Source organism: Hippopotamus amphibius, chromosome 16 (assembly GCF_030028045.1).
Source record: "Hippopotamus amphibius kiboko isolate mHipAmp2 chromosome 16, mHipAmp2.hap2, whole genome shotgun sequence".
NCBI lineage: Eukaryota > Metazoa > Chordata > Mammalia > Artiodactyla > Hippopotamidae > Hippopotamus > Hippopotamus amphibius.
This window is the reverse complement of record NC_080201.1, coordinates 37,640,982-37,667,396: the sequence shown is the minus strand read 5'-3', so window position 1 is coordinate 37,667,396 and position 26,415 is coordinate 37,640,982. Positions and strand designations below refer to the sequence as shown.

Genomic DNA, 26,415 nt, shown 5'->3' with positions numbered 1-26,415 from the left:
CTGGCAATTCAAAAAGATCTTTAAAATTAAAAATAGAAGAGTTAAGCTATAATAAAGCCTGTACATGCTCACATGCAATCATGATATTAATATAGAATCCAAGGAGTAATAATATAATACCTTGATATTATAAGTAAAGGGTAAACTTATTAATTCCCAAATTTCTCAAGAAAAATATCTGATAATATCTTACTGTTATACTGAAATATTTACTAACTTTGGATCTGCAAAAATCATATAGCTTACCATTATACCATATTCATCAGTCAGGATATAAAAGCTAAAACATTTGTGTCTCATGAGGAAAGAAACCTGTTAAACAGGCTAATCTGCCCTGTCCAGATGTAGATTAAAGTGAAGGGCCATTCAAAACCAAGTCAAAAACATGATGGTGTGAATGCAGTTTGTCAAAGCCAATGCAATATGATCTGCTCTTACAATAAGCAAAATCAACAAAATAATTATTAGGAAATACTGACAAGTCACTTGCACTTTTATAGGAGATAAAAAAGCAACAGAACCATTTTGCCTTGTGAGGATTTGTTCACCTGAATTACCAAGAGTTTAAGGGAAGAATTCTAAAATCTGTCCTCAAAGCTTCTCTACTTATAAGCTGGGTCAGTGTGTCTACACATGAGCTATGACATCTTTTAATATGAAAAAGTTCCCACATGTTCATAAAACAGTAAAGATACCTTTAAAGACTTAAGCAATCAGAAAAAGACGAAATCCCCATTGTAACCACAAGGAAAATGTCTAAAGAACATATGTGGAAGGAAATCCGAATGTCACTACAAAAATCAACTAAGCACAAAAGAAGCTGTAATGAAGGAAATAAGGGATAACAAAGCTGTAAGACATATGGAAATCAAACAGCAAAATTGCAGAAGTCCTTCCTTACTAGCAATTACTTTAAATGTAAATGGATTAAACTCTCCACTCAAAAGGCAGAGATTATCAGAAAAGATAAAAAAAACCAAGATCCAACTATATGATATTCTATGAGATTCACTTTAGATCCAGAGACATAATTAGGTTGAAAGTAAAAGGATGGAGAAAGATATTCCACTCAAATAGTTAGCAAAAGAGAGCTGGGATGGTGATACAAATACAGGTGCACATCAGAGATATTGCTGGTTTGGGTCCAGACTACAGCAATGAAGTGAGTATTCAAGTACTCACATGAAGTTTTTGGTTTCCCAGTGCATATAAAAGTTACAGTTACATTTTACTGTAGTCTATTAAGTGTGCAAGTAGCATTATGTCTAAAAACACAATGTATGTACCTTAATTAAAAAATACTTTATTGCTAAAATATGCTGACCATCATCTGAGCAAGTCATTCTGCAGTAGTAACATCAAAGATCACTGATAACCATAACAAATGTAATAATAATGAAAATGTTTGAAATCCTGTGAGAATTACCAAAATGTGACAGAGAGAAAGTGAGCAAATGTTAGGAAATCGATGCCAAGAGACTTGTTCAACACAGGGTTGCCACAAACCTTCAATCTGTAAAAAAAACACAGCAACTTCCTAACACCATACACAAAAATAAACTCCAAATGGATTAAAGACCTACATGTAAGGCCAGACACTATAAAACTCCTAGAGGAAAACATAGGCAGAACACTCTTTGACATACATCAAAGCAACATCCTTTTTGACCCACCTCCTAGAATCATGGAAATAAAATCAAGAATAAACGAATGGGACCTCATGAAACTTAAAAGCTTTTGCACAGCAAAAGAAACCATAAAGAAGACTAAAAGGCAACCCTCAGAATGGGAAAAAATAATTGCCTATGAAACAATGGACAAAGGATTAACCTCCAAAATATACAAGCAGCTCATGCAGCTTCATACCAAAAAAGCAAATAACCCAATCCACAAATGGGCAGAAGACCTAAATAGACATTTCTCCAAAGAAGACATACAGATGGCCAACAAACACATGAAAAGATGCTCAACATCACTCATCATCAGAGAAATGCAAGTCAAAGCCACAATGAGGTATCACCTCACACCAATCAGAATGGCCATCATCACAAAGTCTGGAAACCACAAATGTTGGAGAGGGTGTGGAGAAAAGGGAACTCTCCTGCACTGTTGGTGGGAATGTAAGTTGGTACAGCCACTATGGAAAACAATTTGGAGGTTCCTTAAAAAACTACACATAGAACTACCATATGATCCAGTAATCCCACTCCTGGGCATATACCCAAAGAAAACTACAATCCCAAAAGAAACTTGTACCATAATGTTTATTGCAGCACTCTTTACAATAGCCAGGACATGGAAGCAACCTAAATGCCCATCAACAAATGAATGGATACAGAAGATGTGGCATGTATATACAATGGAATATTACTCAGCTATAAAAAGGGATGAGATGGAGCTATATGTCATGAGGTGGATAGAACTACAATCTGTCATACATAGTGAAGTAAGTCAGAAAGAGAAGGACAAATATTGTATGCTAACTCACATATACGGAATCTGAAAATGGTACTGGTGAACTCAGTGACAAGAATAAGGATGCAGATACAGAGAATGGACTGGAGAACTTGAGGTATGGGAGGGGGCGGGGGGTGAAGGGGAAACTGAGACGAAGCGAGAGAGTAGCACAGACATATATATACTACCAACTGTAAAATAGTCAGTGGGAAGTTGTTATATAACAAAGGGAGTCCAGCTTGAGGATGGAAGATGCCTTGGAGGACTGGGGCAGGGAGGGTGGGGGGGACTCGAGGTGGGGGTCAGGGAAGGGAGGGAGTACGGGGATGTGTGTATGCAAACAGATGATTGAACCTGGTGTACCCCCCCCCCAAAAAAAAAATAAAAAATAAAAAATAAATAAAAAATAAAATAAAATAAAATAAAAACGTAATAATAACTTACAAAAAACAAACAAACAAACAAAAAAAAACCACAGTACCTATGAAGTTCAATACAGTGCAGTGCAATAAAATAAGGTCTGCCTACATCAGACAAAAACAGGCTTTAAGCCAAAACTGTTACAAGTGACAAACAAGGACACTGTACATTGATAAAAGGGTCACTTCACCAAGAAAACATAATAATTATAAATGTATATGGACCAAAAACCAGAGCCCCAAAATATAAGAAGCAAACATTGTTAGAATTTAAGGAAGAATTAGACAGTTCTATGATAACAGTTGGCGACATAAATACTCCACTTTCAATAATGAATAAAACCACACAGATCAATAAGGAGGGAATTCCCTGGTGGTCCAGTGGTTAAGACTCCGTACCCTTACTGTCCACGGCCTGGTTCAATCCCTGGTCAGGGAACTAAGATCCTACAAGCCATGCAGGGTGGCTAAAAAATAAAAAGACCAATAAGAAAATAAAGGACCTGAACAATACTATAAATCAATGGGACCTAACAGACATATACAGAAACCTCCATCCAAAAAAAGGATATATTTTTCTGAAGTGCACATGGAACATTCTCCAGGACAGACTATATGTTAGGCCACAAAAAAAAAATCTTTATTTTAAAAGATTGACATCATACAGAGTACCTTTTCCAGTCACAATGAAATGAAACTAGAAATCAATAACAGAAGGAAAACTGGAAAATTCATAAATATATGAAAATTGAACTACACACTCCTAACCAACAGATCAAAGAAGGTATCACAAGCGAAATTAGAAAATATCTTGAGACAAATGAAAATGAAAGCACAATATACCAAAACTTCTGGGAAGCAGTGAAAGCAGCGCTAAGAAGGAAATTTATAGCTATAAATGCCTACATTAAAGAAAGGAGACAAAAAAAGGAGAAAGACCTCAAATCAAAAACTTAAAGAACTAGAAAAAGAAGAGCAAACTAAACTCAAAGTTCCATGCCTTTGTCAGAAGCATTATTAGAGCAGAGATAAATAAAATAGAGAAAAAAAAAAACTAGAGAAAATAAAAAGCACCAAAGTATGGTTCTTTGAAAAGATCAACAAAATAGGCAGACTTTTAGATAAAATGACTAAGAAGAAGAGAAAAAGAGATTAAAAAGACTCAAATTACTAAAATCAGAAATGTAAGCTGGGACATTAGTGAAGATTTTACAGACAGAAAAAGGATTAGAAAAAAATACTAAGAACAATCTGCATGCCAAAAAACAGCTAACCTAGATGAAACAAATTCCTTGAAACACATAATCTACCAAAGCTGAACAAAAGGAAAAAAATCTCAGTAGATATCTAACTAGCAAGGAGACTGAATCAGTAATCAAAAAATCTTCAACAAAGAAAAGCCCTGGACCAGACAGCTTCTGTGGTGAATTCTATCAAACACATAAGAAAAATTAACACCAGTCCTCAAACTCTTCCAAAAAGTTGAAGATATCACTTCTTACTCATTTATTCGCCAGCACCTCTGATATCAAAGCCAGACAAAGATACTACAAGAAAATAAAAGTACAGACCAATATCCCTCATGAATATCAGTGCAAAAATCCTCAACAAAATACAAGCACTGAATTCAGCAACATTTCAATATGATGACCAAAAGGCACAATAAAGATGGTTCAATGTACAAAAATCAATCACTGTAATAAAATGCAATAACAGAATGAAAGGGAAAGACATGATCATCTCAAGTGAATCAGAAAAAACATTTGACAAAATCAAACACCATTTCATGATAAAAACACTCAATGAAGTAGGAATAGAAGAACATTTCTTCAACACGATAAAGGCTTTACGTGAAAAGCCCACAGCTAGCGTCATACTCAATGGTGAAAGGTTGAAAGCTTTCCCTCTAAGATCAGGAACAAGACAAGAATGTCCACTTTCACTTCTATTCAAAATAGTGTACTAGAAGTTCTAGCCAGAGCAATTAGGCAAGAAAAGGAAATAAAAGCATCCAAATCGGAAGAGAAATGATAAAGTTATCTCTGTTTGCAGATGATATGATCCTACAAGTAGAAAACCCTAAAAGACCACACTCACACACACACACACACACACACACACACACACACACACACACATATTCAGAGCAAATAAACTAACTTAGCAAAGTTGTAGGATACAAAATCAACAAAAATTAGTTACATCGCTGTACACTAATAAGGAACAAATGGAACATTTACAGCACATTGAAAAGAATAAAATTCTTAGGAATAAATTTAACCAAGGAGATACAAGATGTACACTGAAAAGTATAAAATGTTGCTAAAAGAAATTAAGATAAATAAATGAAAAGACATCCTGGGTTCATGGATTGAAGACTTAATATTGTTAAGATGACACTATTACTCAAAGCAATCCACAGATTAATCGTGATTCCTATCAAAATTCCAAAAGTATTTTTTGCAGAGTAGCAAAACTTATTCTAAGATTCATGGAATCTCAAGGGACCCTGAATAGTGAAAACAATCTTGAAAAAGAAAAACAAAGTTGGAAGATTCTTCCTAATTTTAAAACTTACTACAAAGCTACAGTAATCAAAACAGTTGGTATTGGCATTAGAATAGACAAATAGACCAATGGAATAGAATAAAGAGCCTCTTGAATAAACCCTCACATGTCAATTGATTTTTGACAAAGGTGACAAGACCATTAAAAGGGGAAAAGACAGTCTTTTCAATAAATGGTCCTGGGAAAACTGTACATTCACATGCAAAAGAATGAAGCCGGGCCCTTATCTTATACTATATAAAAAATTAAGTTGAAATGGATCAAAGTCCTAAATGTAAGAGTGAAAACATAAAACTCTTGAAAACATAGAGAAAGGGAGTAATGTCAGCAAGATGATGGTGCAAGTGCTTGCTACCTTTGTCTCTCCCCTTCAGTCTACAACCAGGAAAACATCCATGACTCAACTCTGCCCAACAGACCAGGACACTGGAGATTTGCACACATCTGTATATCTAAAGGTGGGTGGACTGGAACACACACAGGAGGTGGAACCCAGGGAACAGCAGTCACTGCCTGCAATATCTGCCACTTTGCTGCTGTGGCTGAGCCTGAAAACCCAGAGAACTTGGTAGCAGTGGCATGGGAGGCAGCCCATACCAACCTCCTGGCTACAGTGGCACCTGCAGCCACAGGGAACCAAAGGCACTGGGACCTGCTACCCCATTCCTCTTGCCTACAATGGTGTCACCTACAAACCAGATAATCCCAGTCACAGTGGAGACACCTGGAACCCCAGCTCCCCTCCTCCCCTCCCCCTAACTCCCATGGTAGCAGCACCTGCAACTCGGTAGACCCTGGACATGTTAGGTGCCCGCAACCCTAGTGCCCCAGGTGGCAATACCGTCAGCAGCAAGACGCCAACGACCCTGGAGGCACAAGCACTGACAATAAGGAAGATGGCAATGAGGAAAGCGCTGATTCTCAAACATTGTATAACCAGAGGCAGCTCAGGTAAGAGAAACCAAAACTTGTGCTATGGCGCCACCTACTGGAAAACTAAAGAAAGGCCTCTAATTACTAACCTGTTAAATCCTTAGAATCAATAGGGGAAGAGACTATCCTGGTGGTCCAGTGGGTAAGACTCCGCACTCCCAATGCAGGGGGTCCAGGTTCTATCCCTGGTCAGGGAGCTGGATCCTGCATGCATGCCACAACCAGAAGCTCACATGCCACAACTGGGGGTCCACATGCCTCAACTAAGAAGCCTGTATGCTGCAGCTAAGAAGCCCAAATGCCGCAACTAAAAGATCCCACACGCCGCAATGAGGGTCCCAACGGCTGCAACTGAGACTGAGTGAGCCTAAATAAATAAATAAATATTAAAAAAAAAAAAAAAAGAATCAACTAGGGGGCAAAAAAAGCTTTACTAAAGAAGAAAGGTGTTTGCTACTTCAAATATGCCAGCAGAGGAACAACTCATCAAACACTGTGAGGAACCACGGTAACACAGTATCACAAAAAGAAAATGAAAGCTCTCCAGAAACCAAATTTAGAGTCTTGAAGTAACGCGATCTGATAAAGAATTCAAACTAGCTGTCACAAAGAAACTCAACCAGCTACCAGAAAACTCAGAAAGGCAGCTCAATGTACTCAGGAATAAACTTAATGAACAAATACTTTATCAAAGTGATTGAAACTCTAAAAAAACCATCCAGGAATTCTGGAGCTGAAGAACTTAATAAATGAGATGAAGAAAGCACTGGAAAGGCAGCAGACCATATGGAAGTGCAAAGGTAGAAATCTAGAAATGATACAGGTAGAAAAGGAGAGAATTAAGACCCCCAAACGAGGAAATTCTATGAGAACTATCTAACTCTATTAGGAAAGGTAACATTAGAATGACGGGTATCCCAGAAGGAGAAGAGAGAGAGAAGGGCACAGAGTTTATTCAAAGAAATAATAGCTGAGAACTTTCCAAACCTGGGGAAAGAACTGGATATACAAGTTTGTGAAGCTAAGAGAACATCTAATTACCACAATACAGAAAGATCTTCTCTAAGACACATTATATTAAAACTTTTGAAAGTCAATGACTTTAAAGAAAGAATTTTAAAGGCAGCTAAGGGGAAAAAAAGATGGTAACCTACAAAAGAACCCCCATTAAGCAAGCTATCAGTAGATTTCTCAGTAGAAATTCTACAGACCAGGAGGAAGTGGTATGACCTACTCAAAATACTGAAAGATAAAACTAACAGTCAAGACTACTCTTTCCAGCAAAATTATTATTCAGATATGAAGGAGAAAGAAAGGCTTTGTCCCAGACAAACAAAACCTGAGAGAGTTCATTAACACTAGACCTGCCTTGCAAAAAATTTTGAAAGGAGCTCTTCTACCTGAAATGAAAAGGCAAAAGTATACAAAACTTTGAGTGAGGTGACAGAATCAGAAAATTGCAACTCTATAGCAGAATAGGTTGTTAAACAACTTAATTATAGCATAAGTGTTAAAGGAAAAAAATTTGTAAAAATAACTATAGCTACTTCAATTTGGTAACAAACTCACAACATAAAAAGAAATAATTGAATAATTGGGACATCTAAAACATAAAAGGGGAGAAGGAAAAGGTCAGAACTCATACAGGGAAATGAAAACGATGCTATCAACAGAAAAAAAAAGAGTATTTTAACTATGAGATGTGTTGTAGAAGCCTTATGGGAACAACAAAACATAAAAACAGGAAACTGAGAAAATATCCTAGAAAATCACCAAACTAAAATAGCAGACAGAAATACAAGGAAAAAACCACAATGGAGATACAGAGCAACCAGAAAACAAAAAATAAAATGGCAGTACTATATTCTAATTTATCAATAATCACCCTAAATGTAAACTGACTGAATTCACCAATCAAAAGGCACCAAGAGCGGCTCGATGAATTAGAAAGCAAGACCCAACTATACGCTGCCTCCAGGAAACTCACTTCAGCTCCAAGGAGAAACATAGGCTCAAAGCAAAGGGATGGAAGATGTTACTTCAAGCAAATGGCAGTCATGGAAAGTGGGTGTGGCCATACTCGTATCAGACAAAATAGACTTCAAGCCAAAAAAGGCAACAAGAGACAAAGATGGACATTATATAACGATAAAGGAGACAATTCATCAAGAAGATGTAAGTTATTCATGTATATGTTCCTAACATAGGAGCACCAAATTATATAAAGCAATTATTAACACACCTAAGGGAGAAATTGACAACACAATAATAGTAGGGGACTTTAACACCCCATATACATCAAAGGATAGGTCATCCAGACAGAAAGTCAACAAGGAAAAGTAAACTTAAATGAAACATCAGACCAGATAGCCTTGACAGATTAGTATAGAACATTCTATCCAAATGCAAAACACACATTCTTCTCAAGTGCACATGAAATATTCTCAAGGATAGAATATATGTTGGGATGTAAAACAAATCTCAGCAAATTTAAAAATGAAATCATATCAAGCATCTTTTCTGAGCACAACACTATGAAATTAGATATCAACTAGAAAAAGAAAGGTAGAAAAAAATCACAAATTTGTGAAGACTAAACAAATCTACTGAACAAGAATTAGATCAGCAAAAAAGCCAAAGAAAAAATTTTAAAATACCTGAAAACAAATAAAAATATGACATACCAAATCTATGGGGATGCAGCAAGAGCAATACTAAGAGGGAAGGTTACAGACCTACCCTGAGAAACATGAAAAATCTCAAATAAATCTAACCTTACATCTAAAAGAACCAGAAAAAGAGTGACCGAAGTCCAAAGTCAGGAGAAAGAAAGAAGATCAAAGCAGAAATAAGTGAAACAGAGACTAAAAAGACAATAGGAAAGATCAATGAAACTAAGAGCCACTCCTTTGAAAAGATAAACAAAATTGACAAACCTTTTGCTAGACTACGAAAAAGGAGAGAAGGCTTTGATAAAAGGAGAACTAACAAGGATACTACAGAAATATAAAAGATTATAAGGCAATATTATGAACAGCTATATGACAACAAATTGGACAACCTAGAAGAAATGGACAAATTCTTAGAATCACCCAATCTTCCAAGACTGAACCATAAAGAAATAGAAAACTTTAACAGACTCATCACTAGTAAAGTGGTTGAAACAGTAACCAAAAATTCTCCAAAAACAAAAGTCCAGGACTACACGGCTTTTTACATGTGAATTCTACCAATCATTCAAAGATTTAATACCTATCCTTCTCAAACTCTTCAAACAAAGAAGAGGGAATACTTCCCACTCACTCTATTAGGCCAGCATTACCCTGATATCAAAAACAGGCAAGGGCACCACAAAAAAATTATAGGTCAGTATCTCTGATGAACACAAATGCAAAAATACTCAATAAAATATTAGCAAACCATACAACAATACATTAAAAGGATCATATACCGTGATCAAATGGGATTTACCCTAGGGATGCAAGTGTGGTTCAACATCCACAAATTAATCAATGGAATACACCCCATGAACAAAATGAAAGATAAAAACCATATGATTATCTCAATAGATGAAGAAGCATCTGACAAGATTTAATACTCATTTATGACAAAAACTCTCAATAGAACAGGTACAGAAGGAATGTACCAAAAATATAATAAAGGCCATACATGACAAATGCACATCTAACATCATACTCAATGTTGAAAACTTAAAGCTATTCCCCTAAGATCAGGAACAAGACAAGGACGCCCAATCTCACCACTCTTATTCAACACAGTATTGGAAGACCTAGCCAGAGCAATGAGGCAAGAAAAAGAAATAAAATGTATCCAAACTGGAAAAGGAGAGGTAAAACTATTTGTGGATGACATGATTTTACATATAGAATACTCTAAAAAATTCACCAAAAATTTTTGTAAAGAATACATAAATATAGTAAAGTTGCAGGGTATAAAATCAACATACAAAAATCTGGTGCATTTCTATATACTAACAACAAACTAACAGAGCAGTTAAGAAAAGAATCCCATTTACAATCACAACAAAATGAATATAATTCTTAAGCATAAACTTAACTAAGGAGGTGTAAGACCTGTACACTGAAAACTATAAGACATTGTTGAAAGCAACTGAAGACAAAAATTAATGGAAATATACTCTGTGTTCATGGACTAAAAGAATTAACATTAACATGTCCATATTACCTAAAACAAGTTATAGATTCAGTACAATTACTATCAAAATCCCTAGGACATTTTCACAGAACAAAAAATTTTAAAATTTATATGGAAACATAAAAGACTCTGAATAGTCAAAGCAATCCTGAGAAAAAAGAACAAAGCTGGAGGTATCATACTGCCTGATTTCAAATTATATTACAAAGCTATAGTATTCAAAATAGCATGTTACTCGTAGAAAACAGACACAGAGATTAATGGAACAGAACTGAGAGTCCAGAAATAAACTCACATGTAAATGAACAACTAATTTACAACAAAGAGGCAAAGAACATACAATGGAGAAAGAATAGTCTTTTCAATAAATGGCTCTAGGAAAACTGGACAGCCACATGCAAAAGAATGAAACTAGACCATTACCTCACTCCACACATAAAAATCAACTCCAAATGGATTAAATTCTTGAATGTAAGACCTGAAACCATAAAACTCCTTAACAAAAACAAGCAGTGTACTCTTTGCTCTCGGTCTTAGCAACAATTTTTCTGGATATGTCTTCTCAGGTAAGGGAAATAAAAGCAAAAATAAGAAGTGAGACTACATCAAACTAAAAAGGTTTTGTACAGGAAAGGAAACCATCAACAACATGAAAATACAACCCACTGAATGGGAGAGGATATTTGCAAATCATGTATCCAATAAGGGGTTAATATCCAAATAACAGAAGTCATATGACTCAACAACAAAAACCAAACAACTGGATTAAAAAAATGGGCAGAGGTATTGAATAGACATTTTCCCAAAGAAGACACAGGCACATGAAAAAATGCTCAACATCACTAATTATTAGGGAAATGCAAATCAAAACAACGAGGCATCACCTCACACCAGTCAGAATGGCTACTGTCAAAAAGACAAGAGATAATAAGTATTAGAGAGAATGTGAAGAAAAGGGAACCCTCATACAATGTTGGTGGAAATGTAAATTGTTGCAGTCATTACGGAAAATAGTATGGTGATTCCTCAAAAAATTAAGGACCAGAACTACCATGTGATCCAGCTATTCCACTTTGGGTATTTATCCAAAGAATAAGAAAAGACTAATTTGAAAAGATTTATGCCCCTGTGTTCATCGCAGCATTATTTACAATAGCCAAGATATGGAAAGAACCAAAGCCCCACTGATAGATGAATGGTTAAAGAAGATGTGGTATATATATACAATGGAATACTACTCAACCATAAGAAAAGATGAAATCTTACTATTTGCAACAACATGGATAGACCTTGAGGGTATTATGCTAAGTGAAATAAGTCAGATGGAGAAAGACAAATACCATGTGATTTCACTTATATGTGGATTATAAACAAACAAACAAACAAACAAACAGTAGATCAAACCAAACGAAACACACAGATACAGAGAACAGAGTAGTGGTTACGGGGGGTGGAGGGGTGGGAAAGGCAAATGGGTAAAGGAGGTCAACTGTATGGTGACAGATGGAAACTAAACTTTTGGTGGTGAGCATGCTGTAGTGTATACAGAAAGCAAAATATAACACTGTACACATGAAACACATAATGTTATAAATCAATAAAAACTTGTTATCAAATATTTAAAAAACAGAGGAAAAGCTTCATAACTTTGTCTTTGGCAATGATTTCTTGATCATGACATCCAAAGCATAGACAAAAAAGAAAAAAAGAGACAAACTGGACTACATCAAACTTTTGTATCTCAAAGTATCCAATCAAGATAGTTAAAAGATAATGCACAGAATGGGAAAAACTATGTCCTAATCACATAGCTGATGAGATTCATATTCAGAATACATAAAGAATTTCTACAACTTAACAAAAAACCAACAACCAAGCTAAAAAGTGAGTAAAGGACTAAATACAGGCATACCACATTTTCAAACTACTGCAATAAAGTGAATATTGCAATAAAGTGAGTCATACAGTTTTCGGTTTCCCACTGCATATAAAAGTTACTTTTATACTATGCTATAGTATATTATGTAATAGCATTATGTCTAAGAAAACAATGTACTTACCTTAATTAAAAATATTTTATTGCTAGAAAATGCTAACTACCATCTGAGCCTTCAGCAAGTCATACTCTTTTTGCAATAGTAACATCAAAGACCACTGATCACAGATCAGCATAATAAATACAATAATGAAAAAGTCTGTAATGTGAGAATTACTAAAATGTAACACGGAAACATGAAGCGAGCAAATGCTGTTGAAAAAATGGCATTGATAGACTTGTTCAATGCAGGGTAGCCACAAACCTTCAACGTGTAAAAAATTCAGTATCTGTGAAGAGCGATAAAATGTAAATGTAAAATGAGGTATGCTTGTAGACATTTCACCAAAGAAGGTATACAAATGGCGAAGAAGCATGAAAAGATGCTCAACATCACTCATCATTAGGAAAAGACAAATTGGAATCACAATGAAAAAAAAAAATCACACCTTATAGCCATTAGGATGGCTACTAGAAAAAAAAAAAACTCCAAAATAAGTTTTGGTGAGGATGGGGACCAAGCCTGCTGCACTGCTGGAGGGAATGTAAAACGGCACAGCTGCTGTGAAAAAAGTTGGTGGTCCTCAGAAATTTAAATATAGAATATCGACAAGATCCAGCAGTTCCACTCCTAGGTATAGTATATCCTGCAAAGGACTGAAAGCAGAGACTCAAAGAGATAACTGCATACTAATGTTCATAGCAGCTTTATTCATAACAGCCTAAAAGTGGAAACAACTCAAGTGTTCATCAACAGATGAAGGGATAAACAAAAATGTGGTATTTAATGGAATATTATTCAGTCTTAAAAAGGACTGAAATTCTTAGAAACATTATCCTAAGTAAAATGAGACACAGAAGGACAAATATTCCATTTATATGAGTTACCTAGAATAGTGAAATTCACGGAAACAGAAAGTAGAATAGAGGTTACCTGGGGCTGGGGGAATAGGAGCATGGGAGTTACTTAATGGGCATGGAGTTTCAACTTGGGATGTTACATAGGTTCCAGAAATGGAGAGTGGTGATGGTCGTATGATGTGAATGTATTTCATGCCACTGAACTGTACACCTAAAAATGGTTGAGGGTGTATTTTATCATAAATAAAAAAATATACAACCATTCAGGAGGGGTACGGCAAACTACAAAAGATTTACCTTTTATATCAGCAATCCTACTTCTAGGAATCTATCCAGAGGATATACCTCCAAGAATATGAAAATACATATGCATAACATTATTCACTGTAACAGTATGCTTGTAATTGCAAAATACTGTAAATAACCCCATAAGCCCATAAATAGAGGAATGGCTGAATAAAGTATGTACACATAATGTACTACCATGGAGTTATAAATAATAAAGATGATCTCTATGAAATGATATGGAGTGATTTCCATACTTCCATATACTTAACAGTATAGTGAAAGAAGCAAAGTGAAAGAAGCAAAGTGCAAAGAGTATAATATGCTTCCCTTCATGTAAGAAAAAAGAGGATATGAGAAAATACACATGTATCAGCTCTTTTGTGTAAAAAGAAATGGGGGAAGGATATACCAAGGACTAATATGATTAGTTACCTACAGAGAGTTGGTAGGAATGGAGTGCAAAGAATTGGGGGTGGGGGGGGTGGGACTGGCAAAGGAGAGTTAAGAAAGGAACAGTATTTGAGTATATCTTTTTGTAGAGCTCTCTTTGAATAATGGCAATATTCCAGGTACTCCAAAAATAAAAACAATTTAAAGTAACTATGATGGGGGGGGACACAAAACTAAATATAAACAATCACAACAGTCACAAATGAACCTAAGTGTACTACAGGTGAACGACAAGGAAAGGAGAGAGGAAAACAACTAACCAAAGTAACTGGTACACTATATTTTTACAGCATGGCTCAAGACAAAAAGAACCGCACACAAACGGTGTACTCTTTTAGGAAATTTCTAACAGGGATATGGGTGAGCAATTCTAAAATTACTTTATGTGTATCCTAGGATCGAATAAGTAAATACATTGTGGATACTTAGAGCCAGATTTCTCACTGGACAAAAAGGAAATGACTTTTTGGAAACATGGTTGGTTCCAAGGATGAGGTAGAGAAAACACAAGTTGAGCCTGGTTCATCCTGCAGTAACAGAAAGTAAGGAACTGATTAAAAAAAAAATGGGCTTATCTAAAGAGTACAGGACGCATTAGCCAGACTTGTCAGGGAGAAAAGGAAGAAGACCCAAAGCAGAGTTAGAAATGAAAAAGAAGTAACAACTGACATCGTAGAAATGCAAAGGTTCACGAGAGACTACCACAAGCAACTATAAGCCAATAAAACTGACAACCTGGAAGAAGCGGACAAATTCTTAGAAAAGTACAACCTTTCAAGACTGAACCAGGAAGAAACAGAAAATATGAACAGACTAATCATAAACACTGAAATTGAAACTGTGATTAAAAATCTCCCAACAAACAAAAGCCCCGGGCCAGACGGCTTCACAGGTGAATTCTATCAAACATTTAGAGAAGAGATAACACCTACCCTTCTCAAACTCTTCCAAAATATAGCAGAGTGAGGAACACTCCCAAACTCATTCTATGAGGCCACCATCACCCTGATACCAAAACCAGACAAAGATGTCACAAAAAAAGAAAATTACAGGCCACCATCACTGATGAACATAGATGCAAAAATCAAAATACTAGCAAACAGAATCCAACAGCATATTAAAAGGATCATACACCATGGTCAAGTGGAGTTTATACTGGGAATGCAAGGATTCTTCAATATATGCAAATCAATCAATGTGACACAACATATCAACAAATTGAAGGGAAAAAACCACATGATCATCTCAATAGATGCAGAAAAAGCTTTTGACAAAATTCAACACCCATTTATGATAAAAATTCTCCAGAAAGTGGGCACAGAGGGAACCTGCCTCAACTTAATAAAGGCCATATATGACAAACCCTCAGCCAACATCATTCTCAGTGGTGAAAAACTTAATGCATTTCCTTTAAGATCAGGAACAAGACAAGGGTGCCCACTGTCACCACTATTATTCAACATAGTTTTGCAAGTTTTAGCCAAGGCAATCGGAGAAGAAAAGGAAATAAAAGGAATACAAATTGGAAAAGAGGAAGTAAAACTGTCACTTTGCGAATGACATGATACTGCATACAGAAAATCCTAAAGATGCCACCAAAAAGCTACTAGAGCTCATCAATGAATTTGGTAAAGTTGCAGGATACAAAATTAATGCACAGAAATCTCTTGTATTCCTATACACTAACAATGAAAAATCAGAAAGAGAAATTAAGGAAACACTCTCATTTACCACTGCCACTGAAAGAATAAAATATCTAGGAATAAACTTACCTAAGGAGGCAAAAGACCTGTATGCAGAAAACTATAAGACATCAATGAAACAAATCAAAGATGATACAAACAGATGGAGAGATATACCATGTTCTTGGACTGGAAGAATCAACATTGTGAAAATGACTATACTACCCAAAACAATCTACAGATTCAATGCAATCCCTATCAAATTATCAATGGCATTTTTCACAGAACTAGAACAAAAATTTTACAATTTGTATGGAAACACAAAAGACCCCAAAGCACCAAAGCAATCTTGAGAAAGAAAAATGGAGCTGGAGGAACCAGGCTCCCTGACTTCAGACTATAATACAAAACTACAGTGTTCAAGACAGTATAGTACTGGCACAGAAACAGAAATATAAACCAATGGAACAGGACAGAAAGCCCAGAGATAAACCCACACACATATGGGCACCTTATCTTTGACAAGGGAGGCAAGAATATACAATGGAGAAAAGACAGCCTCTTCAATAAGTGGTGCTGGGAACACTGGACACCTACATGTAAAAGAATGAAATTAGAACACTCCCTAACACCATACACAAAAAAAACTCAAAATGGATTAAAGACCTACATGTAAGGCCAGACACTATAAAACTCTTAGAGGAAAGCATAGGAAGAACACTCTATGACATAAATCACAGCAAGATCCTTTTTGACCCACCTCCTAGAATAATGGAAATAAAAACAAAATAAACAAATGGGACCTAATGAAACTTTGCTGTGCAAAGGAAACCATAAACAAGACAAAAAGACAACTCTCAGAATGGGAGAAAATATTTGCAAACGAAGCAACTGAGAAAGGATGAATCTCCAAAATATACAAGCAGCTCATGCAGCTCAATATCAAAAAAAAAAAAAACCAAAGAACTCAATCCAAAAATGGGCAGAAGACCTAAACAGACATTTCTCCAAAGAAGACATACAGATGGCCAAGAAGCACATGAAAAGATGCTCAACATCACTAATCATTAGAGAAAGGCAAATCAAAACCACAATTAGGTTATCATCTCACACTGGTCAGAATGGCCATTATCAAAGAACCTAGAAACGATAAATGCTGGAGAGGATGTGGAGAAAAGGGAACCTTCCTGCACTGTTGGTGGGAATGTAATGTAATGTAATGTAATGTAAACTGATACAGCCACTATGGAAAACAGTATGGAGGTTCCTTAGGAAACTAAAAATAGAACTACCACATGACCCAGCAATCCCACTACTGGGCATATACCCTCAGAAAACTATAATTCAAAAAGATACATGTACCACAATGTTCACTGCATCACTATTTACAATAGCCAGGACATGGAAGCAACCTAAATATCCATTGACAGATGAACGGATAAAGAAGATGTGGCACATATATACAATGGAATACTACTCAGCCATAAAAAGGAATGAAATTGAGTTATTTGAGTGAGGTGGATGGACCTAGAGTCTGTTATACAGAGTGAAGTAAGTCAGAGAGAGAAAAACAAATACCATACGGTAATGCATATATATAGAAATTAGAAAAATGGTACTGATAAATCCAGTGGCAAGGCAAGAATAAAGACGCAGAAGTAGAGACTACACTTGAGGACGGAGTGAGGGAAGGCGAGGCTGGGACGTAGTGAGAAAGTAACATTGACTTATATACACTACCAACTGTAAAATAGCTAGTGGGAGGCTGCTGCATAACACAGGGAGATCATTAATGGGGGTTAAAATTAGTGAGCAAAAGGGTATTTGCATACTCCCAAAGAGACTTGTTAGTTAGAAAGGAAAAATTATTAAGTTTATAGTGGAAAACTGTGGCAGACAGTATCTTAAGGAAGTGATCCAAGTTAGGGTAAGGCAAACCCACATTATGTACCCTACCTCACTGGTATGATGTACTGAGAAAAGTGGAACGGGCTTTCTATGGTATTCTTGACAGAAATGCATAAGCTCAGTTGAATGCAAGAGAGAACATTGGACAGACCTAAATCGATGGCCATTCTACTAACTAGCTGGCCAGTGCACTTCAAATGCAAGATCATTAAAGACTGAGGAAGTGTCACAAATGGAGGAGACCAAAGGAGACATGACAATTAAATGCAATGTGGAATCCTGGATCAGAAAAGGACATTAATGGGAAAACTCGTGATTTCTGAGTAAGGTCTATATACTGGTTAATAATACTGCATCAGTGTTAATACTCAGTTTTACTACAGTTCTGTAAGATATTAACATTAGGGGAATCTGAGTGAAAGGCATAGCAGAACTCTACTATTTCTACAACTTTCTATATGGTTAATATTGATTTAAAAGTTAAAAAAAAGTCTACCTAAATCTTTGGGGAGCATGGTTTGGTGGAGTCACAATTATTCACCAAGCTGAATTCATACTACTGATAATTATTTTTAATTTTGAAAATCTTGAGAGAAGTCTCCACTTTCTGCACTCCCTGTCATATGTTTGTATCCTTGTAATAGGTAGTGTTGCAATCTATGCATTACCATGTCTTTTTTCACCCATGATAGTCAATTCCTTAAGAATACATACTAAGACCTAGTTACTTCTACATTCTTTGTGTAAAGGAGATGCTCAATAACTGTATTCTGAATAAATGATTATGTAAAAGATCTCAATGCTATAGGAATTATTTACTTACGCTCCACAAAGGAAGTAAAGAGCATTCTGAACCTGCTAAGCCGACTACCTTCATCTGCCCACATCCGTATCACCCCAACTCCTGTTTTAAGCATTACATCATTGGCCACAGTGCTGCAAAACTTGGCCTTCAGATTTTCAATAGAGCTGCTCCCATCGTAGACTGCAACGAAGTTTCTCTTGCATTCATTTGAGTGCTCCATTTGATAATCTAGGAACCTCAAATAAATCTGTAACATTAAAACAAGGAAAAACAGTGCTTTTAAAAAGATACATTAATTTTAATTTTGTAATTCTATTATCCAATCAATATGTAACTTTGAACTGAATTATAACAGCTGACAGAAAAACAATAGATAAAAGGCTGATGCCTAAGGTAAAAGAACTAAGACTAATGGTCTGTTTCTTTGGTTGTCTTAATAATGGAACCAAGCATTAAGGAGCCTAAAGTCTGTGTCCCGTCTATAAAGAGAAGAAATTTCTAGCTCCATGAATGCATGACTATCTTACATATTTTCCTTGTTATAAAAGCAATCTTGTGGTCCTGACAAACTGGGAAAATAAAAGAAACATAATTCTATTACTCTAACAATTAGTGTGATTAACTTTATTCAGTTTTTCTTCACATTTTTAAAACCTAAATTTAATGGTAAGATACACACATCTTGCTCTTGTTGTAACACATCAAAACTTATCTATACTCTTCATAACTGTGATCATTTCCGTGACGTCTTGTCATTTATTTACACACTATCCTACTGCTGCACATTTAAGTGGTTTTAAGATTTTACTCCATAAATTAACAATTCCTACATTTTCGGTCAGAAAGATTTAAACTGGAGTTTCAAAATAAACATTATTATAGTTTCTATTTTGCTTATGCCCTTTCCTCAAGTTTCATAGGCAGCTTGCTACCTGGCATTAAGTTATTCTTAAAATGTGCCTGACCCATTCTTATTTGAAGAGTTCCATTAGACTGTAGGCTTAGAAAGACCTTGAGCATAATCTCCAAAAGAAATAGGTATTATTCTCTGTGGGCTGGGAGGAAATTAAGGGTCACAGGGATTGAGGAACTTGTCCAAGGTTACTTAGGGTGAGGATTTGAACCTAGGTTGGTCTGGCTCTTGAAGTGTATGTTCTTCCCATTCCCTGGGATGCTTCTACATGTGTGGGTACACACACACACACACACACACACACACACACACACTCTTTTACACACAGTTCACTTTTTGGCTCTAGTTGCTCATATGTGACTCTACAATTAAAATTAAATTTTAGCAAATGAAGAATGAAGATTTCTTTGATTGCCTCTGGAGGCATCTAGTGGGTATTCACTTCCTGGTTGCTGTCTCTGAAGCAGCAGTATGATGCCACACCCATCATTTAATTTAAAGGGCCTCACAAAACAAAAATACTTTTCCCCCTAAAATACCTTGATGACATAAAATTAAGAACAAAAACTCAAAAATATAGCTCAGAGTTAAACCACCAATTTGCCACTTTCATGAGAATGGTGGAAAATTACTGGCAATGGATTTCCATTTCGAAACTTCACAAAACCTCCAAAAAATGTATTTTAACACAGAAGCAATATGTTTGTTTAAAATATATCATCTGTTTTCTTAACTTTTTCCATCATTCATATAACCAAAACATTCTGCCCATGGTTCTCTAGCAGTGAGTATCACTAATACTATACCTATTTGAGAAACATGGTACTTGTACAAGGCCACAGTAAATGCTTTTTAAATACATAACTCGTAAAAGTCAAAGATTTAAGGTAAGTCATATGACAAGCATGACATTCTTTTCTATTGTGGATACAGTTAAATATTGATGTTAACAGTTTAATTCAACTAATCTTCAGAAAATATTTCTAATATTTCTCATTTTGCAGAAAATGAGATCTTTTACTAAACATAAAGACTCTTGGCCTCTTATTCACCCCTATACCCTCCCCAGAGAAGTGGAGAGTCACATGGTTGGGGTGGAAATTTGGTCCCTTTTTCCTTCCCTCTTTCCCTGGACCAGTAAGTAAGAGAAACAGTGACCTGGGTACGTGGGTCTCTTCTGCAGATGTACTTTCCTTGGATGGGATGGTCCAGTCTAGACTTAGGTAGGAGGTGTGCCTGATGGGTAGGGAATTAGCAAGTCTAGTTTGACTCTCTCACTAAGCTGCTTCCCCTAGCCTTTACTGTAATAAAGGGGCTATTCTGAATCTCATGTTCTCAACTGGTTCATAACTCCAGTGGGGAGAAGGATGTCTTTTATTAGAGCCCCCAAAGACCCCAAAAGAAATGCAATGAAATCCTCAGAAAGCTGTTATTTTTATGGAAAGGCCACTGATAAAAATAGACTAAAACACTATTTACATACTCGAACACCAATGACTCCTTTTGTATATATAAGCGAATTTTTCCTGAACATCACCTGTGAACTACTTTACCCCATTTTGAGTATTCAAGGTTTATGGTGATCTTTAACATTTTTTCTTTTAAAATACTTAAATAAAATCATCTGTTTACTCTTTTAGTTTAACACAATTTAAAAAATTTGATTCACTTTCCATGTCAACTGTGAACAGTATTTTTTATGTTAACTTTAAAAAATTGATTTACTTTTATTAATAAAAAGTAACATTCTTCAATATTCAACATTCTAGATCACACTCCTAAAAAACTTACGAATATAGAATCATTTCTTCATGAAGTATTTCAAAAAAGAGCAAGATCTAAAGTATTAATTTCACTTAAACATTTAAATACTTATTAGATACTGTCAAAAGACCCCCCTCTGAACAGTCATCCTTCAGTACGCATGGGGAATAGGTTCTAGAAAGGACCTGCTCTGGACACCAAAATCTGTACATGCTCAAGTCCCATAGTCTGCTCTATTTGTGGTTCTGCATCTATAGATCCAACCAACCACAGATTGTATAGTACTGTAATATTTATTGAAAAAAATTTGTATATAAGTGGATCTGTGCAGTTCAATTCTGTGTACAATTGGGTTTGAATTGTGCAGGCCCACTTGTGCGGATTTTTTTTCAGTAAGTATATACACAGTAATACAGTCTGTAGTTGGTTGAATCTGAGGATGCAGTACCTTGGATATGGAGGGCTGACTATAAAGTTACACTCAGAATTTCAACTGCAAGCAGGTTGGCAGCCCTACCCTGTGTTGTTCAAGGGTCAACTGTACAGCTAAAACCTTCTATGTTCCCATTATCTTTCCTACATATCCTATCCTGAGTATGATATTAATACATCTTATGTACATTTTTAAATTTATGTATCTATAAAAATATATAGTATTTTTTGTATATTTCATTTCATTTATTTTTGTGTGTATTTTAAAATATTGACTCAATTGTAGGAATGTCACTATCCACTTTCTTTTTGGACATTTAGCTTGCTTCCACTTTAAACACTGCTGTAAACATCCTTGTATTCTTGTTATGCTCTCATACGATGAGTATCTGGGTATTTATCTAGAAGCGTGGTTGCTGTGTTGTAGGACATGACCATTTTCAGCTTTACCAGAGCACGCCAAATGACTTTCCAAAGTGGTTGTAGCAATTTACCCTTCCAAAGCAAGTTAAGAGCATTCCTGTTTCTCAATCTTTGCTGACAGGTGGTCACATCAAGACATTTAGTCATGTCTCAAGTAACACATGATAAAATGCTCTGACAAATGCACAGTCAAGCGACAGCCATCACAATCAAGAAGCTCCATCACCCCCAAATTCTCTCCTGCTGCTCACTGGCAGTCTAAATCCATCTTCAGTCTTGATTCCTGGCAACCAATGATCTTTTTCTGTCCTATACTTCCACCTTCCCCATATAAATAAAATCACAGTATTCTGAAACTGGATTCTTTGGTTAGCACAATGCATTTGAGATTCTTCTATTCTACTGCATCGCCAATAGTTTGTTTCTTTTTACTCCTGAATAAATTTCACTGTATAGATGTACCACAGTTTATTTTTAAGATCTTTATTGGAATATAATTGCTTTACACTGTTGTGCCAGTTTTTGCTGTACAACAAAGTGAATCAGCTGTATTTATACATGTATCTCCATATTCCCTCCCTTCCGTGACTCCTCCCCACCTTCCTTATCCCAGCCCTCTAAGTCATCATCACCCATTATCAAGTTGATCTCCCTGTGTTATGCAGCAGCTTCCCACTAGCCATCTATTCTACATTTGGTCGTGTATATATGTCAATGTTATTCTCCCACTTGGTCATGGCTTCCCCTTCGCCCTTGCCGCCCCACCACCCCGTGTCTTCTCAAGTCCGTCCTCTACATCTGCATCTTTATTCTTGCCCTGTCACTGGATTCATCAGTACCATTTTTTAAGATTCTATATATGTGAGTTAGCATACAGTATTTGTTTTTCTCTTTCTGGCTTACTTCGCTCTGTATGACAGATTGTCTAGGTCCATCCACCTCACTACAAATAACTCAATTTCATTCCTTCTTATGGCTGAGTAATATTCCATCGTATATATGTGCCACATCTTCTTTATCCATTCACCTGTTGATGCGCATTTAGGTTGTTTCCACATCCTGGCTATTGTAAACAGTGCTGCTATGAACACTGTGTGTACCACAGTTTATTAAACACTGAGGAACACTTAAACTGTTTCCAGTTTTTATTATGGATAAAGCTACTATAAACACTCACATTCATGTTTCTTTGTGTGTAAATGTTTTTCTTTCTCCTGGGTACCCAGCCAGGAGACTGCTGAATCACATGGTAACTTTATAGGAAACCACCAAGCTGTTTTCCAAAATGACTGTTATCATTCTGCATTCCTACCAGGAGTGTTATTAAATTCTCAGTTGCTCTACATAGTTCCCAGCACCTGGTATTGTTGTTTAAAAAAACTACTTATGTTAATAGAGATATAGAGCTATTCCACTGTGGTTTTAATTTGCAGTTTTGAAATGTCTAAATTGTTTTTGGTGAGGTGTCTATTCAAATCTTATGCCCATTTTAAAACTGGGTACTTATCTTGTAGAGTTTTGAGTTCTGGATTAAAGAAGACTTTTGCAAGTGATTTACAAATATTTTCTTAGTGCCTTTTCACTCAACAGTGTCTTTCACAGAAAAAAAGCTGTAATTTTAATGAAGTCCAATTTATGACTTTCCCTAATGCAATGTCAGAGATTTCTCCTATGCTTTCTCCCTAAAAGTTTTACAGTGTTATACTTGTGTTTAGATCCAGTTTAATTTTTTATATATTAGGATATAGGTATAGGTCAAAGTTCTTTTTTTTTCCTTTTTTTTAAAATGAAATATGGGTATGCAATTGTTCTAGCACCATCTGTTGAAGACTAGACTATTCTTTCTCCATTGAAACTGACTTTGCATCTCTGCAAAAAAAAAAATCAATTAACCGTATTTGTATGAATTCTTTTCTGGGCTCTATTCTGTTCCACTGACCTATGTGTCTGTCCTTTTATCAGTACCACACTGTCTTGATTATTGAAGATTTAAAGTCCTGAAATCGGGCCGTGAGTCTTCCATCTTTGTACTCTTTCAAAATTGTTTTGGCTCTTATAACTCCTTACCTTTTCATTGTACTCTAGGAACAGTTTGTCAACATTTACAAAAATATAGCAGGGGTTTTAATATCAACTGTGTTCATTTATACAGATCTATTTTAAAATAAATGATATTAACACTACTGAGTCCATCGACAGGTATATACAGTATATATCTCCATTTATTTAGGTCTTCTTTGAATTTTTTCATCAGGGTTCTGCAGGTTTTCAGTTTACAGCTGTGCCTGTTTTTTTGTTTGTTTGTTTTGGCGGAGGGGATAGTGCTACTTTACATGGTACTGCTGCTTTCTTAATTTTGAACTCCAATTATTCATTCTTCAAATATTGAACCAGATAGTATAGCTGACCCTTGAACAACACGGGAGTTAGGGGTGCTGACCCTCCTTGCAGTCAAAAATCCACATATAACTTCATAGTCAGCCCACCATATCCTTGGTTCTGTACCTGTGGACTTAACCATGGATGGTGCAGATATTTACCCTTAAAAAAAAAATCCACGTATTAGCAGATCTATGCAGTTCAAACAAGGATCAACTATAAATATATGAAATACAATTGATATTTGTCTATTGGTCTTTTATCCTGCGACATGCCAATCTATTTGTTCCAGAAGTTTTTTGAGGGGATATTTCATGTTAACTTTTTACATAATCATGTCATCTGCAAAAACAATTTTCACTCTGTATGTCATTTTGCACTGCCTACAACTTCCAATATGGTGTCAAATGGGAGTTACCTTGTTACTGAATTTGAGGGGGAAAGCATTCAGCTTTTCACCATTAAGTATGATGTCAGTTGTAGATTTTGGCAGACACAGTATCAGGTTACAGAAGTTCCACTCTATTCTTACTTCTGTAATATTTCTTTTTATCATGAATGGGTGTGTTGATTTGTTAACAAATTGAGGTAATCATGTAGCTTTCCTTCTTAATTTATATAATGAGTTACACTGATTTTTCAAATGCTGAACCGGCCTTGCATTCCTGGGATAAACCACACTTGCTTATGATTATTTAAGTGTATTATACTTTTTGTACATTGCTGGATTAGACTGGCTAATACTTTGTTAAGGATTTTTCATCTTTTTTTTTAAATCAATTTTTTAAAAGTTTCTTTTTGATGTGGGCCATTTTTAATTTTTTAATTGAATTTGTTACAATTTTGCTTCTGCTTTATGTTTTGTTTTTTTGGCCATGAGGCATGTGGGATCTTATTTAGATCCCCCACAGGGATTGAACCCGCGACCCCTGCACTGGAAAGCTAAATCTTAACCACTGGACCACCAGGGAAGTCCTGCATGTATTTTCTGGAGTAACAATTATGATACCAATTCCAACATGTGGGGGTTTTTTTCCCTCCCCACCACCAGTAATTCTCAAACATCAGCTGGGTGTCCTACAATTCAGCTCAATCAGTTATGACACCATCTACCCAGAGACAGCATCAGATTCTTAAGGTTGAGGGCTTACTCCTAGGGGACTGGCCTCCACTTCAGATGCCAACACGAATCCAGGTTGTCACATGATTCTGACTGACTGGCTATGAATCTGAGGTTCCTAAGATCTCATTCTTGGGTTCCTTTAATTTGCTAGGTTCCTAAGATCTCATTCTTGGGTTCCTTTAATTTGCTAGAGTGGCTCACAGGACTCAGAAAGCCAGTTTACTTGTTAGATTACCAATTACCCTGGTAATGAGCCTCCATCTTTAAGGGATTTCCAGAAGTCACCTCATTAACATAAACTCACTTGTGGTTGAAAGGGGCTTGTTATGAATAACAAGACACTCATTTCAAATTTATGACTCAGAAACATTTTCAGGAACTGAGGACATGAGACCAAATATTATAACAAAACATGTTCTTGTTGTTCTTATCACTCAGGAAATTCCAAAGGTCTTGTGAGCTCTGCGCCAGAAATGGGGATGAAGACCAAATATATATATATTTATTACAAAGCAAAATATCACAGGAGGAACGTTGATCAGTACTTTCCTGATAATGTCTTTGGTGATATCAGGGTGATGCTTGTCTTATGAGTTTAGAAGTGTTCCTCCTCTTGTACTTCCTGGAAGAGATTGTGAAGAATTGGCATTATTTCTTCATTAAATGTTTGGTATAATTTGTCAGTGTATCCATTTAGGAGCTTTGTTTGTAAGAAGGTTTTAAACTGGGAATTCAATTTATTTCATAAATATATGGCCACTCAGGTTACATATTTCTTCTTACATGTGTTTGGGCAGTG

The 26,415-nt window shown here is 35.9% G+C and overlaps 1 protein-coding gene across 4 annotated transcripts in view; it reads right to left on the bottom strand.

The window, feature by feature from the left end:
- The window catches only part of NETO2 (neuropilin and tolloid like 2), a 73,274-nt gene that overhangs the window by 12,661 nt on the left and 34,198 nt on the right, over positions 1-26,415 (bottom strand). For all 4 annotated transcript variants that reach the window (XM_057712651.1, XM_057712652.1, XM_057712654.1 and 1 more), the window contains one exon: positions 18,601-18,829. In XM_057712651.1, coding sequence (XP_057568634.1) covers positions 18,601-18,829 — 229 coding nt within the window. The remainder of the gene's footprint in view (positions 1-18,600; positions 18,830-26,415) is intronic.